The sequence below is a fragment of the Rhamphochromis longiceps genome, linkage group LG15 (assembly GCF_057381845.1).
Source record: "Rhamphochromis longiceps isolate RC_006_pf linkage group LG15, R_longiceps_female_GT1.1, whole genome shotgun sequence".
In the NCBI taxonomy this organism is placed as follows: domain Eukaryota; kingdom Metazoa; phylum Chordata; class Actinopteri; order Cichliformes; family Cichlidae; genus Rhamphochromis; species Rhamphochromis longiceps.
The window spans coordinates 43183862-43198479 of record NC_140571.1 but is presented as its reverse complement, the minus strand read 5'-3'; the positions used below and the strand labels follow the sequence as shown (position 1 = coordinate 43198479).

The window sequence follows — 14618 nt, the reverse complement described above, 5'->3', positions numbered from 1 at the left end:
TATCGATCAGATTTGGGGAAACGCATTCAGCCCAGCTGTGTGCAGAAGGTCTGCCTGGTACCATAGCCTACCTCAGCGCTGCTGCAGTGCTCACAATGAATTAGAAATATGAAAGTAATGCAGCCCTCCAGGCACTCCCTGTAAAACAAATATTTCTGCTAATGGTCGTCTAGAATTTAGCATCACTCAACAACAGTGAATCATCTCTCTGCTGTTATACAATCGCACTGAATTCTTTGGGATGTCTTAGCTTGTTTTTGTGTTGCTTTATAAATCAGATGTTTTCTTTAACCCCCCGAGGCCCTGCTATTGGTATTAAACAGACTTACCTTAGCTACATGTGTGAGGCAAAAGAAAACAGACAAGTGAGAAACTCTGCAGAGCAACATATCCAGACGCTGTCATCAGCATAAAGATGAATTTCTTTCGAATTCCCTTACCTGAGTTACAACAAGCTGTACTGTCCTGCACTTGTTAGCAAACAGATTCAGAAGAACATAATAATTCATCTGGAGTGATGTTTGTGCCCACATGATTAATCCAAGTCCCATATTTGCTGTCTTTTGTCTTTTTTTGTTTTTGGCGGTTACTCCCGGCCATGAGAGAAAAATCAGGCTCTGCCCTGATGAAGAGTTCCCTGCATTTACAAGCTGGTTTGCAACTACTGGTCACTGACGAGGACCGGAGAGGAGTGTTGTGGCTTTAGAGAGGGTAGTGTGAGTGACCCAGAACAGCTTAGCAATGCTCCAGATTAAGCAGAGAATTCTCTTTAGGTTATGAGTGTGAGCACAACCCCAGATGCAAGCACACGTATTTTTCTGTTGCACAAAATAACCAGATTAATAGATTATTTTAAACGGGAAAAAACGAGAAACCTTAATGAAATCATATGAAGCATAACTGTCAAAATGAGACATGTAGTAATAAATGAAATCAAGTGGTCAGGGTGTGCAGAGTGTTATGTCAGTCAAAAAATAGCAACACGCTAGTGTTCCTTGCATGGAAAGCTTGTTAGCTCAGTCATTTTTTGGACACTGGCATGAAGACTCACCTGTGCTTATGTTGACAGCTGCTGCATGAGGAGGCACTACAAAGTTCTCTTCTAATCTTCGAGAAGCTGGATTCCTGAGAGGTTATGTTTTTCTGATTTGTTGTCACTGTATCATTTTCAAGAATAAAGTTTCAAATTTCTGAGAGTTTTTCTCAGCTATGAGCTATTCTAGATTGTAGAAGGCTGCACATAAATAATGTAAAGACTTTTAGGCGGCTCTGCTGGATAGGAAATGCAGTCTCTTCACAGACAGTCGACAGCAAACACAGAGTGCAAACTCTTTAAATCTGACATTTTTCATTGGCTCTTTTCTTGAGATCTGTTTTTCTTGTTTCGTCTTCTTTCTATCTTAAGCTGAAATGGAGCTTGTACGGACACTAGTATACTTCTGTCAACTGCTCGGTAATTCATCACTCAGCCACACACATGTTTCTGTGTTCATACGTCAATGAACAAAAAGTCTCTTTCTTTCGTTAAACATACGTGGTGTCAGACGACCAAACACACATACAAACAGGGCTTTGTATCCTTCAGTAGTACAATTTATTTTTAAAAAACACTCTTTTTAAGTCATAGATCTCATTTAAATGCATTTTATTGCTAACCCAGTGTATTATGAGCACTTTGCATTGGTGAAACTCTCATTGTCCTACTGTGTACTCTCAGAACTATGCAAATGGACTCAGACTCTGGATGATAAACCCTGCTTGTGATGGTTATTGTAAAACTTCTTCAAGTTCCTGTGTGCTTTTCATGTCACCATGGACCCGGCTGTGTGCCTTTCATTAATCGACACATACTCATCGCATTATTTTGCAGCAACAAAATGGATGGATCCATCCAACACATCCATAATTTTCTTAAATGGTTATCTAATCCTGGGATGTGGGGCAGCTGAGGCCAGTCCTATTTGACTTTGAGCAGGAGACAGGCTATATCCTGGACATGTCACCATTCATCACAACAAAACTGCTGCTCAAGAAGATCTACACAGGCATAGGGGGGCTGTGGAAACCCCACAAAAGAGTAAAACAGGAGCTGTGAGGTGCACAGTGGGGCTTCCAGATATGTCATTGGTGATATAATTGATATTTGATTTTGAATAAAAAAGTTTCTTGTTTCGACCTTCTATCACAGATATGCTTAAATATTGAAAAGTAAACAAATCAGATACACTAGAGCTTAAGAGGTCTCAGTGTGATTGGTAAGCTGAGGTGTGAGTTGCTGCAGAATGGGCGTGTTGTGATTTGTGAGACGGCTGAGTGCACATGAAAGTGTTGCAACTGTCTCTACAGTGCTATTGGCAGACAGTAGTAATGCTGCTCCAGAAACACTAGAAATCCAGCACTTAGCCTCCTCCCTGCCTTCCTGTCACAGCACACTTAATGATGCGTCAAAGATGTTTGAAATTGTCTCCAAACTTTCTCTGAATTGTTTCTGTGAGACTTTCTGTAATTGTTCAACTTTTACAGTAAACAGTGGAAGAGGGTTTTTCAGTCAAACTGATGGAAACAATCAGAGCTTTGTGAGGTTTCTTTTCCTCCAAAAGAGAAAGTTTTCAGCTGTCGAGCAGTTTTGACAGAGTACCGTGTGCATCTGCATGGATAGAGATGCTGATGGGGATTCATGTTTCGCTTATCATTCAAGAAATGAGGAAATTCAAAGGAAGCTACACTGTGACCACTCCTCTCTCTCCCAGTCTGATTTTAATGTGTGCTGGGGCATACGGTGGTTGCATGAGCTCGCTGTTCTATTGGAGCTCACGTTTGATGTTGATGTGCGGTGAAGGTGGAAAAATGGAGTTGTGCTGTACTTGTCATGAATGCATTTCTGTAGTCTTGTGGAATCCGTGGACGCCACAAGAAACGCAGTAACAAACAAGCTACTGTGTTTCGTGGAAGACTCTAAAATAGCAGGTTCACCTGTGGAGAGAATTACTTATAATTGCACAGGCTGGCCTGGATAAATCAGTCTATCTCAAGTAGGTTAATTCTACTGGCATTACATTTATCATATATCACTGTAGCTTCCTGTTTGATGCGGCCGAGGACCCCACTGTTTCCTGCCTGCTTGTTAAGCAAAGACATATTAACCCTGTTTCAGCTGCAGCCCATTGTTTTAGCTGCGCTGAATGCTGTGCAGCTGATTGATTGATTTAACTGTCATTTCTATAAGAACTATTTGTCCCAGTCTTGCTGCTATGGCTCTCATGGGCTACAAGCGCCACAGTGTTGTGTTGCTTTATCTTTTGGTTTTGTTTTTTTATTGTAGAACATACAACGGGAAAAGTAACGAAAGGAAACACAAAGCAAAAATCAACACAATGACAATCTTTGCAGTAGAGCATGTGTACTGGTGCATCATGCAGACAAGCTATCCATGCCAGTAGACCGTGTGTGCACAAATATATTTAGTTGCCAGTTTATTAATATACAAATAGCTTGAGTTTACCCACTTAAATACAGCGGTCCTGCAGTGACATGCGAGTTTCTGTTGAAACTGTTTCAGAGAGGTGTGGTTCTGTCTACATCCTGGAGGAGGAAGTTTGCAATGCTGTTTCCCTCATTCACTATATTTGGCAATATGCTTGAACCATATTAGAAACATACAACGTTGAATCCTCCAGGTGAGTTATTTTACTTGTAATGATGATTGTTACATGTTGCAATAGTACAAGAGCTCAGAGACATCCAGTACAAAGGGCTGCTCAGGTGGCTGAAGGACAAGAATTGTAAAAATGAAAGCTGACATTTCAGTGTGACAACATGATGTTGAACGAATCATTTTTAAATAGATATTTCTTTTGCTGAGGGAATCCGTAGACACTTATCTTAGACATCTCTCAGATGTCTAAGCGAGGGCTGCAGGTCCCACCTGTGAGTCAGGTTCAGTTTCTAAATACAGAGAGTTTGATATTTATTAATCTTAAGTGATTGGCGAGTGCAGCCACATGTTAAAATTTATACAGCCATTAATATGAAATTCCGTTGTTACATGAACTTGTTTCCAGTGGGAGCTGAGCTCCCGCAGGCCTGGTCTTTGTCACCAGTTCTAACTTTTATGGACAGAATTTCCAGGCTTGTGAATGATGTGCTCCCTCTGGGTTATGTGAGCAGTGACCTTAACGTCACACTGGGGTGGTTTATAGTTGATATAGTTTGATACAGTGGGGACGAGAATTAGCACCCAAATCTGAGGCCACAGCTTTAAGTTGCTGCTCCAAAACGAGGAGTTGAATTAAACCTTTGATTTTACTGATTGATCGATGTTACTATTTTTACTGATGGAAACAAGGTGATATGTTTCTGCCATGTCCAAATGGAAAGAGACATCAGGGCAGACCAGGATGTGCTGGAGAGATGATGTCTCTGTGGCGGCTTCGTAACTTGTTTGTGTCTTTGCTGGGAGAACTGGAGTTAGTGGCATCTCTGCTTAGAGCAATGACCTCCAGTATGCTGGTGACTCGGCGAAGTGTTGGCAGCTCGTAGCAAAGCTGACTTTTAGTGTTTTCGCCAGTTGATTGTAGCAGATTTGGGAAAATAACCGAGGAAGCATGAGAATCATCTCTTTGTTCTCTTGTTCTTACTCTGACATCCCCGATTACAGAGTGAAATATAATGACTGACCAGCTTCTCTGTGACTGACCTTTCAGTGAACCATATCCAGAGCAGACGCTGGTGTTTCCTGTTAACTGGAGTTTCTGATTAACTGGTCAACCAGTGTGTGAGACAGATGTGTCGTAGGTGTGATTTATTGATGTTTTCAGCATGTCCCACAGACACCTTACTTGGCACTGGAACCAAAGCCTTAAACTCAGACTGCGTCCACACCAGCCCGGATAGATTTGAAAACGGCGTTTTCGTCTGAAAACGCTCCGCATCCACACTATCGTTTTCATTCGTTTTCACCGAGTTGTGCGTCCACATTGAAACGGCCGAAAACACTTACGTTCCAGTCCTGCGCAAGAAGATTCGACCTGCCTCATTTCTGTCTGCCGCTTATTTACTTTCCGGCTCTTTGAAACGTCGCGGCAAAATGTTGAGGAAAAGCACCGAGTTTGTTAAATGCACTAACAATGAGGCGGAGTTGTTGCTGCGAGTAACACAAAAGTACAAAGGTCCAAAAGCGAGTGAGAATTAAAGAATTTGAAGAAAAGTTCTCAGGAGCATGTGCAGGCTGATGTTAATCTTTAATAGGGCTGTCAAACAAAACAGCTGCTGTTTAATGCCCTCCGCTATCTTTGCTTATTTGGTCACATGACTGCATCACATGACTAAAATGCGTCATTGCTTTCGAAAGTCTGCGTTTTTGAGTGTCCACACTGCGACGGGACAGCTCCGTCTTCAAATGTATGTGTTTTCAAGAGTGTTTTCAAAACGCTGCGTTTTCCTTCGGGAAAACGGCGTCTCAGTGTGGACGGGAAAACGATGCGTTTTCAAACGAAAGCGCATTAGTGTGGACGTAGCCTCAGACAGATATCACCAATTAAATCAACACCAGCTGTGTTGCATGTGTGCAGATGCACAATACAACCCTTCTGCTGACGGTGCCTTCAACAGGTGTGAGAGTACGGTGATGCGCAGATTTACCCTACAGACATAAAATAGTGTTTCACATAGTTTTTAACTACCAGCACACAGGACATGACTGTACCATCTGCCATTACTTTGCCATCACCATGCTGATGCTTTGTAACTTCATACATTACTCTGTACAGTAATGTTAACTTACCCACATGAGATACTCTGGAAGAGAAAGAAAATCACTGTGCAGGGCCCAGAAATCGAAGACATAACAAAAGTGTAAAAGCAAAGCTCTCTGACTTGTGACTCACACGGTCCCATGCCAAATGCATCCTGCAGGCGTAGTCACCGGAAAGACATTCTCACCGGCCAACCACACGGCACCATTTTGCATTTAGGCACGTAGCCATAGTGGAGGAGACCTGCTGAAGTTGAAAACGAGCATCAAGACGAGTTAAGTAACTTTGCACACTGGATGGTTGTTGGTGCCAGACAGGCTGGTCTATCAGAAACATCTCATCTACTGGGATTTTTGCAGCACAGCTTTCTCGGGGTTTGAGAGCATGAACTAAAATAATGAGCCAAAAAAGGCAACAGTCACTCAATAACTGTTTATTACAACCGAGGCATTCGAAAGAGCATCTTTGAACACACAACATGTCAAACCTTGATGCCTACAGCGGTCGGACACGCAATGAGGCGATACTCTTGTCAGCCAACACTAAGAAACTGAGGCTTCAATTTGCTCAAGCTCAAAATTTCACAATAGAAGATTGAAAAAATGTTGCTTCTTAGTACATTTCCAAGTTAACCTGGCAGACTTCATTACCTTCAGATGTTTAATTAGCATTAGGACTTGCGTGTGTGCTCTGCAAGTGTGTCTGACTCTATTAACTGGGGTTGTATTATAAAGAACATAAAACACTTTCGCCACAAGCGCACGACAACACACTCAAGTACACTGATGTACTGAACCTCTGACTTTAACATCGGTTTGTCTTCTCTCGTCGCAGGTGTCCATCTATGAACCTGTGAGGTCATAGCCATCTAACAGCAGCATCAGCACCAGAGGAGAGTTTACCAGCAGTGGGACCATGGACCTTAGATTTAGACGTCTGTCGCCTCTCACCAGGGCAGCTCTTCATCTCCTGCTGCTGGCCAGACTGGTGCTTCCTTCTCACACAGAGAGTGAGTCCACATAGCTCATAGCTGTGCCTACATGTTCACAGTTTTACTGTCAGCTAATATCCATTAGCTGACAGGAAGTGTGCACAGACAGCTTTCAAATGGAAATGTGTTATGTGACTGACACACAGCATCACTGCTCAGTTGAAAAAGCCCTTTGAAAAGCTTTGATATAACAGCTTTGATACATGATTTCATATTTCACATTATGAAAGCGTCACACAGAAAGCTGACACCCTGTACCTTTTCCTGCGTTTGAAGGGCATTTTTAAAGTAGGACTATTCTGTTATTTTTTAGCTCCGTATACAATAAACTTCATGGGGCCCAGTTGTTACTGATGTCCACCTGTTTAAACCAGCTTTCTCCTGATCCACTGCCTGTGGTAAACAGAAGATTTGAACAGGAGGTGGATGGGCCTCCTTTGTCTGCGATGCCCATGTCAGGGATTTCCTCTTTATATTAAACCATAAAGTCAAGAGTATAAAAAACTATTTAAAAAAAGCATTAGAGCAGTGAAGCCTGTGATTTTGAGTTGGAGGGATTGTTTGTACATACGCTGACTTCAATGTTTAATATGAGCATGTAATAGTTTATATATAACAGAAAATAAGGAAAAAGGTTTTATTAACTCTTAAATGTGGGAATTTCCTTAAACATGCATTTTGTTTAATAGCAGGAAGGATTGCAAAAACAAATCTGGTTGCATACCAGAATTGTTTTGGCCGCTGTCAGCATGTAATAAATTTATAATAAGTAAAACTAAAAGTCCTTATTTGCAGCGAGAGTTGAAAAACAACATTTCATTTCCAAGTACCATTAAAATGAACTTTAATGGTGGTCAGAAAGTGCAAAATAGAGCAGTGATGTTGGCAGAGGACGCAATTTAAAAGAAAGAGTGAATGACTTCTTCCCATGCCCAATCTCCATCTCCACTTTCTGGGTTTTTTGTGTATTCTAGCTAAAGTAAAATAAAAAATAGAAAAACAAACTGCAAGCATCACTCTGGCATCCATGTAACAAAAATCCAGCCCTACAACCTGACCTCACTCTTGAGTTTGCCTTGCGGTTTCATGCAGCATGACGTTCTCTTTTCAGCTGCCTTTAACAAACACCATTCCTCACAGGACTATTGTGTGTTGAATGTCAACCAGCTCGACTCTACCTGAGGCCAAATCAAAGGAAAACAAAAGTTAAGGAAAGAAAGTGAGAAAGGGATCGAGAGATTGTGTGAGAGAGGAAAGGCCTGGGCCCTTTCTGTCTCTCTTAGACTGGTGAACTTATTCACACCTTATAAAACTTTTACAAACATCTGTTTTGCTTGGCTGGTGCATTTACTATCAAAGGCCTGCATAAAAGTATCCAGTAGAAGTGATAAAGTTTGACATTTGTTACAGCATCAACAGAACTCTAACCTTTTTCTTAATGATCCTATTTGTGAATAATAAATGTGTCTTGAGAAATCCATTTTTATTCATATAGCTCAAAGTCAGATCAATACTCATTTGAAGGCACTTTTTCTGAGGTAAAACCTGGATTACCACAGATATAAACCCAAACAATCTAAAGACACCCAATGAGCAAAAATATAGAAAGACGTTGTGCTAGGGCTGTTCGATATAACGATATATATCTGATGTCGATATAAAAACGTCTATCGTTTCATTTTACGCTATCGTTTGTTTCGTGGTGTCGCAAAATAAACTGTTTTTGTTTATAAACCTGTTTATTTTCTCATTGTTCTGATGGTCACTGTAGTGGCTATATTCAAGTTCTCTCTTTCTCTTATATTTAATATAACCACACTATGGACGAACAAGCGCCTGTTTTTATGTGTTGTCTTTAGCAACAATGACGGTAACAGCATCGCGTGTCCGCTTGTTTATGTTCCACATAAAACTTTCACAATAAAGCTCAAGATCCTGTTGAGACTTTTCAAAATAAACTGAATCACGTGAAAGAGCAGATTATTTACGGATGAGAAGTAAAAAAGAGCCGCCAGGTGCTAAAAAATAAACCATAGACTCAAACGTTAGAACAGGCTTCTCCCCGCAGCACGCCGTGTAATAAATACAAAGAAAACGGCACCGTTACAACTTATGTCTAAAATGTATCGTTTCATGCATCGGTTAAAACACTCGACTCCAGCTACATGACGCACAGCTGGAAACACTTCACACAAGTCGAGCTGCCCGAGATTCACAGAGTTTACAGAAAATGTTACATTTTTGTGATTTATATCGTTATCGGACGATAGATGTCTGATATCGGGATATGAGGTTTTGGTCGTATCGCACAGCCCTACGTTGTGCATTTAAAGGCAATAATCATATTTGATTTGATATACCTTTATTAGTCCCACAAGGGGAAATTTCATAAGGCTGCTGACCTATTGCACACAATGGCGGCGCCATCTTACCCTCTGACCATACATACATGACACAAACATCACATGGGGAAGACAGGTCAGAGAGGGATAACAATGGAAAATGCACCACATGAGGAAAGATAAGGAGAAAAAAATAACTCCCCCCAGACTGAGCTCCAACAGGGAGATCAGTTTGAGAACAGAAAAAACACCTCAGCACATGAAAAAACTCTAAATACACCAAAGAAACACATGACAAGCAGCAGGGGGGTAAAGGTGAGAGACAGCCGATGTAGACAGCACATCCGGGCCTGCGTGCGCTGGTCTCCTTGATCCACCGTCAGCATCGGAAGGGAATAAGCGTCGAAGGCGTTTGGAAAGGGAGGGGGGATGAGTGTGTGCATATCAGTGTATATGTGTGTGTGCGTGTCCAGAGTTCAGCTGAGACAGTGTCCTTCGCCCTGCCAGGCTAAGTAAACAGTCTTCCAGCCAACCCAGGTGGCCTTGCATGGAATGGGAAGGAACAGACTAAACTCAGTCGCTATCAATATAATCTGACAAGTATCCTGTAAAAAGAGCTTTACGTAAAAGCACTTATAAAAACGTATAATTATTCTGATCACAGCTAAGGAAGCGTGCTCGTAGAGATCATGGTTAAGACAGACATAAAAGCTTGTGCTGTAGAAGCACAAGCTCAAAACTCTACCTCATGTTTCAACTGAAAAGGCGACGTTATGATTTTGTGGTTGACCAAAGCAGCAACTCCAAACGAGCCATTAAAAAACAACAACTATGGGAGGAACTGAGATGGTTGCTGCTTGGGTTAGCTGACATACGTTTCACTTGATGAAGTTAGATTTGAGATTAGAAGACTAAAGGTTGTAGGCATTTAAAAAGATGTTGCTCTGAATTTAGCCAGAACATGTCTTAGCCTCACAAACGACTCCGGACTTTTTCATGGCCACTTAGATGTATCTACCCCAGAAAAACTCTCTTTTTGTCTCCCACTAAAACATCCCTAAACAAGGTCCTCCAGTAAAAAGCGGTCTTTAGTCTACACCTATATTTAGCCCCAGGTACTTTCTGCAGTATATTTGTCCCACTCTGCACTAATGTCTAGGAAGAACATAAAAGGTCAACATTAAAAGCATTTCATTTGCAGAGGGGTCATAGTGGGGTTTGGAGACTAAAAAATGTTCTGCATGCACGGAGCAGACTCCACTTAATTTGATAATGGTTATGTTGTTCTTCCTTTAGAATCCTATTGAACCCAGTCATACATGTGTAATCAGCACAGCATTAGATCTGAGAAGGACAAAGGATGTAGAGGTGAAAGGTTAAGTAGGAACATTTGGAATTCTGTATTAGTCCAGTCATAAAGGGAAATGAGGCAGCTACAGTAACAGCATCAGAAAAATTACTAAACATCACTGCACAATATGCTGTACGAACTATGGCTTTGGAGATCTTCATCGATCTATTTGTAAATCTAAAGAGTTTCATGGTATGTTTTTGGATGCAACATTGTACAGTGTTTCCCACAAGGCAGGGGGTGCAAAGGAGGTGATGCTTCCACACATAAATGACTATAATGCCATATCATGTCACCTCACCAAATGAAACAGAATTATTCCAGTCACATGACACTGCTGTCACGAACCCTCTTCTGAAAGTATACAACATTTTTACACGTGCCAATTTACAGTCACTGTATTACAGAGTCAAGCGTGTGAGGCCAGCCAGGCCGTAAAGTTGAGCTCAGTAATAGTCTTTTCAGATCTGCAGATCTCTGTGCATCAAACTCGCAAATCTTATAATCAAAGCTGCTCTAACAAGTCACTTTCTCTGTATATTTCTGTGAAACAACCAGCGCATTTACTCACAGCTCTTACAGCAGCACAAAGACCCTGTTCATGTATGTCAGGAGACATGGTCTACATTTAGGCCAGGCAGGGGCAGGCTGATGCTTCGGAGGTCTCCGAGGCAGAGGAGGAGCTCCGTGGAGGGCAGTGTTTCTCGACAACAGGTTCATTATCAAGGCTATTTGCTTTATGGCTGCAATGAGCACATTTTATAATTTTCCTTTATAATTTGCAGATAGGAATTCATCAGCGAGCTGTGTCAGTAATTACCTTCCAGTGTGAGCACTCCGGAGAAAATGAGAATCATTAATTGCTCACAAAGAATTGAGATTTTCTCAGATTTTTAATGAAACCATATTAAAACCATTTAAACCTGATTCATGGAGTTTGTGTCAGAAATGGAAACCCTTTAATTCCCCCAAATTACCACTGAAATACACAAAAGTCATTTTACATGCTGCTGGAATCAACCGGCGCTCTCGATGAAGGAACTCACGATCTTGCCAGCTAACAAATTTACAGTATTTTATTTCACATCAAAATTAATGTGATATGTTTATTTTAGGGTTCAGTTGTAGGCCACAGTCGAATGAGTGGCACGGGTGTCGTTACGGTGATTGATGGAGCATCAGTCAAAGCTTTATGAGGAAAGTTACAGGGTAAAAACAAAAAGCACCATGGCCTCTTCATTCCATACTGTGTGCACTTCTGTGTATCATCAGGATGGTTTTAATAGCCATTCTTCTGCAATGTCCTATTTTAAACCTTGACTAATGATTTTTGGACATCATCATCTTTTGCAACAAACAGAGAATAATAAACACACACACAGATCATCTGTTTGAGTATCAGTGGGACATCATGCACAAAATGAACATCATGCTGTAGTCAGTAAGACTTGAAGCTGAAGATTGAGACCATAAACGAATCAGGAAAGTGTTCACCAAGGACATAAATAATAGGCTTGTTTTCTCACCGGCTTTGATAGACTCAGACCTCTTTCTGAGGAGTCGCCCCCTGCTGGCTGTTGAAAGAATGCAGGCACCAAGTGTTGCATACACCTTCTTTAAACAGTGGATGACCAAAACATATTTGTTTCATGTATTATGACTTGCATGTCTCTGGATGGAGTCATCAAGTGAAAGGAACATTCATTACATTTTATAAGCCTTCAAATTAAGGGCGTGGAAGAAGAAAAAGAAAAAGAAGCCTATGATTCCAATATTCTCAAAGAAAAATGCAGATGCACTGCAGTATTGTGCTGTGCATGGTTGGCTGCGCAGCAGTTTTCATGACCTTAATGACTTCATAATATTGCATTTTGTGCGACTGTTTCCTTCTGTGCACAGTTGGCTACTCAGTGTAACACAGTCCTATCATTTGTTGATTAAGTTTGAGGAGGAATCATTAGCACTTGATTTGATGCAATAGATCTCCCTGTTGATGCAGTGTGAGGGGTTGTAAATGAGATGGATGAATAGAAATTGTCATTTTAATTAGTTGAATCCATCAAATACTGAAATGTTCTTCACATGTGCTGATGAGACTGCTACAGAGAGGCCAAGTACAAGTTCACTAAGGAAGTGGACATTGCCAAACATCAGCACTCTGAGAAGATGCAGCAGCAGATCTCAGAGAATGACTCGGCCTCTGTGTGGAAAGGTTTTAGGAATATCACCAACTACAAGCCTAAAACCCCCCACTCCACTGATGACTTGCTCTTGGCCAACACCCTCAACGACTTCTACTGTCGTTTTGACGAGCCATCAGGCAGCCTTCACACCTCCAACGACCCCAACAATAGAGGCACTTTGGACACTCATTCCCCCACCTCCCCCCCCTCCATAGAGCCATCACCACCTTCAAACTGTTCACCTACAACACCCCCCTCCTCACCCCACACAAAAGAGGATTTCACACCACCTCCTCCCACCACAACTCTTCATATTCATGAAGCAGATGTGAGGAAGCAGTTTAAGAACCTGAATGCTCGGAAAGCTCCCGGCCCAGACGGCGTGTCTCCTGCCACCCTCAGACACTGTGCAAACGAGCTGGCCCCAGTGTTTTCTGGCATTTTCAACTCCTCACTGCAGGCATGTCATGTGCCTGCCTGCTTCAAGTCCTCTACCATAATCCCTGTCCCCAAGAAACCTAGGATCACTGGACTAAATGACTACAGACCTGTGGCTCTGACATCTGTGGTCATGAAGTCATTTGAGCGCCTAGTTCTCTCCCATCTCAAGACCCTCACGGCCCCCCTCCTGGACCCCCTGCAGTTTGCATACAGAGCCAACAGGTCTGTAGACGACGCCATCAACATGGCCCTACACTTCATCCTGCAGCATCTGGACTCCCCAGGAACCTACGCCAGGATCCTGTTTGTGGACTTCAGCTCTGCCTTCAACACCATCCTTCCAGACCATCTCCGAGGCAAGCTTTCCCAGATGAATGTGCCTGATCCCATCTGCCGGTGGATCACTGACTTCCTGACGGACAGGAAGCAGCACGTGAGGCTGGGGAAGAATGTCTCGGACTCCCGGACAATCAGCACCGGCTCCCCTCAGGGCTGTGTTCTTTCTCCTCTGCTCTTCTCCCTGTACACCAACTGCTGCACCTCCACCCACCAGTCTGTCAAGCTAATCAAGTTTGCAGATGACACCACCGTCATTGGGCTCATCTCTGACGGGGATGAGTCTGCCTACAGGAGGGAGGTTGAACGTCTGGTGTCCTGGTGCAGCCACAACAACCTGGTGCTGAATGCCCAGAAGACAGTGGAGATTATTGTGGACTTCAGGAAGCACACAGCCCCACTCCCCCCCATCATCCTGACTGACACCCCCATCACCTCTGTGGACTCATTCCGCTTCCTGGGTACCACCATCACCCAGGACCTGAAGTGGGAGCCCACCATCACCTCCGTCATCAAGAAAGCCCAGCAGAGGATGTACTTCCTGAGGCAGCTGAAGAAATTCAACCTGCCAACACGGACGATGATGCAATTCTACACTGCAATCATCGAGTCCATCCTCACCTCCTCCATCACCGTGTGGTACGCTGGAGCCACTATCAGGGACAAACAGAGACTGCAGCGTGTTGTGCGCTCTGCTGAGAAGGTGATTGGCTGCAGACTCCCATCTCTGCAGGACCTGTACACCTGCAGGACACTGCGGCGTGCAGCCCGGATCTCAGCTGACCCTTCTCACCCTGGACACAGTCTGTTTGACCTGCTCCCCTCAGGCAGGAGGCTCCGGTCCATTCGCACCAGAACCTCTCGCCATAAGAACAGTTTCTTCCCCTCTGCTGTTGGACACATGAACAATAACCACATGATTGTCCCCGCCACTATCACATGACCCTACGCTGTGTCACTGCATCATTCTATGTTTGGCACTGATCACCACCTGCACTCATGTATATATCTTTCTACGTAGCACTCTTAATTCTTATTCTCATGTATATATCTCATGTATATCTCATGCACATATCTTTCTTTCTACATAGCACTTTAATTCTTATTGTTTGCACTGAAGCACCGCAGCAATTTCCTAATGTTGTAAACCTCAACATCTGGCAATAAACCCATTCTGATTCTGATTCTGATTCTGAGAACGACCTCCTTCAAAGGAAAAGA

General features: G+C 42.7%; 1 protein-coding gene across 12 annotated transcripts in view; it reads left to right on the top strand.

Annotated features, from left to right (window-relative positions):
- Positions 1 to 14618, top strand: part of ptprfa (protein tyrosine phosphatase receptor type Fa) — a 376185-nt gene that overhangs the window by 94971 nt on the left and 266596 nt on the right. For all 12 annotated transcript variants that reach the window (XM_085382136.1, XM_085382135.1, XM_085382137.1 and 9 more), the window contains one exon: positions 6588 to 6762. In XM_085382136.1, coding sequence (XP_085238262.1) covers positions 6669 to 6762 — 94 coding nt within the window. In that variant the 5' untranslated portion in view covers positions 6588 to 6668. The remainder of the gene's footprint in view (positions 1 to 6587; positions 6763 to 14618) is intronic.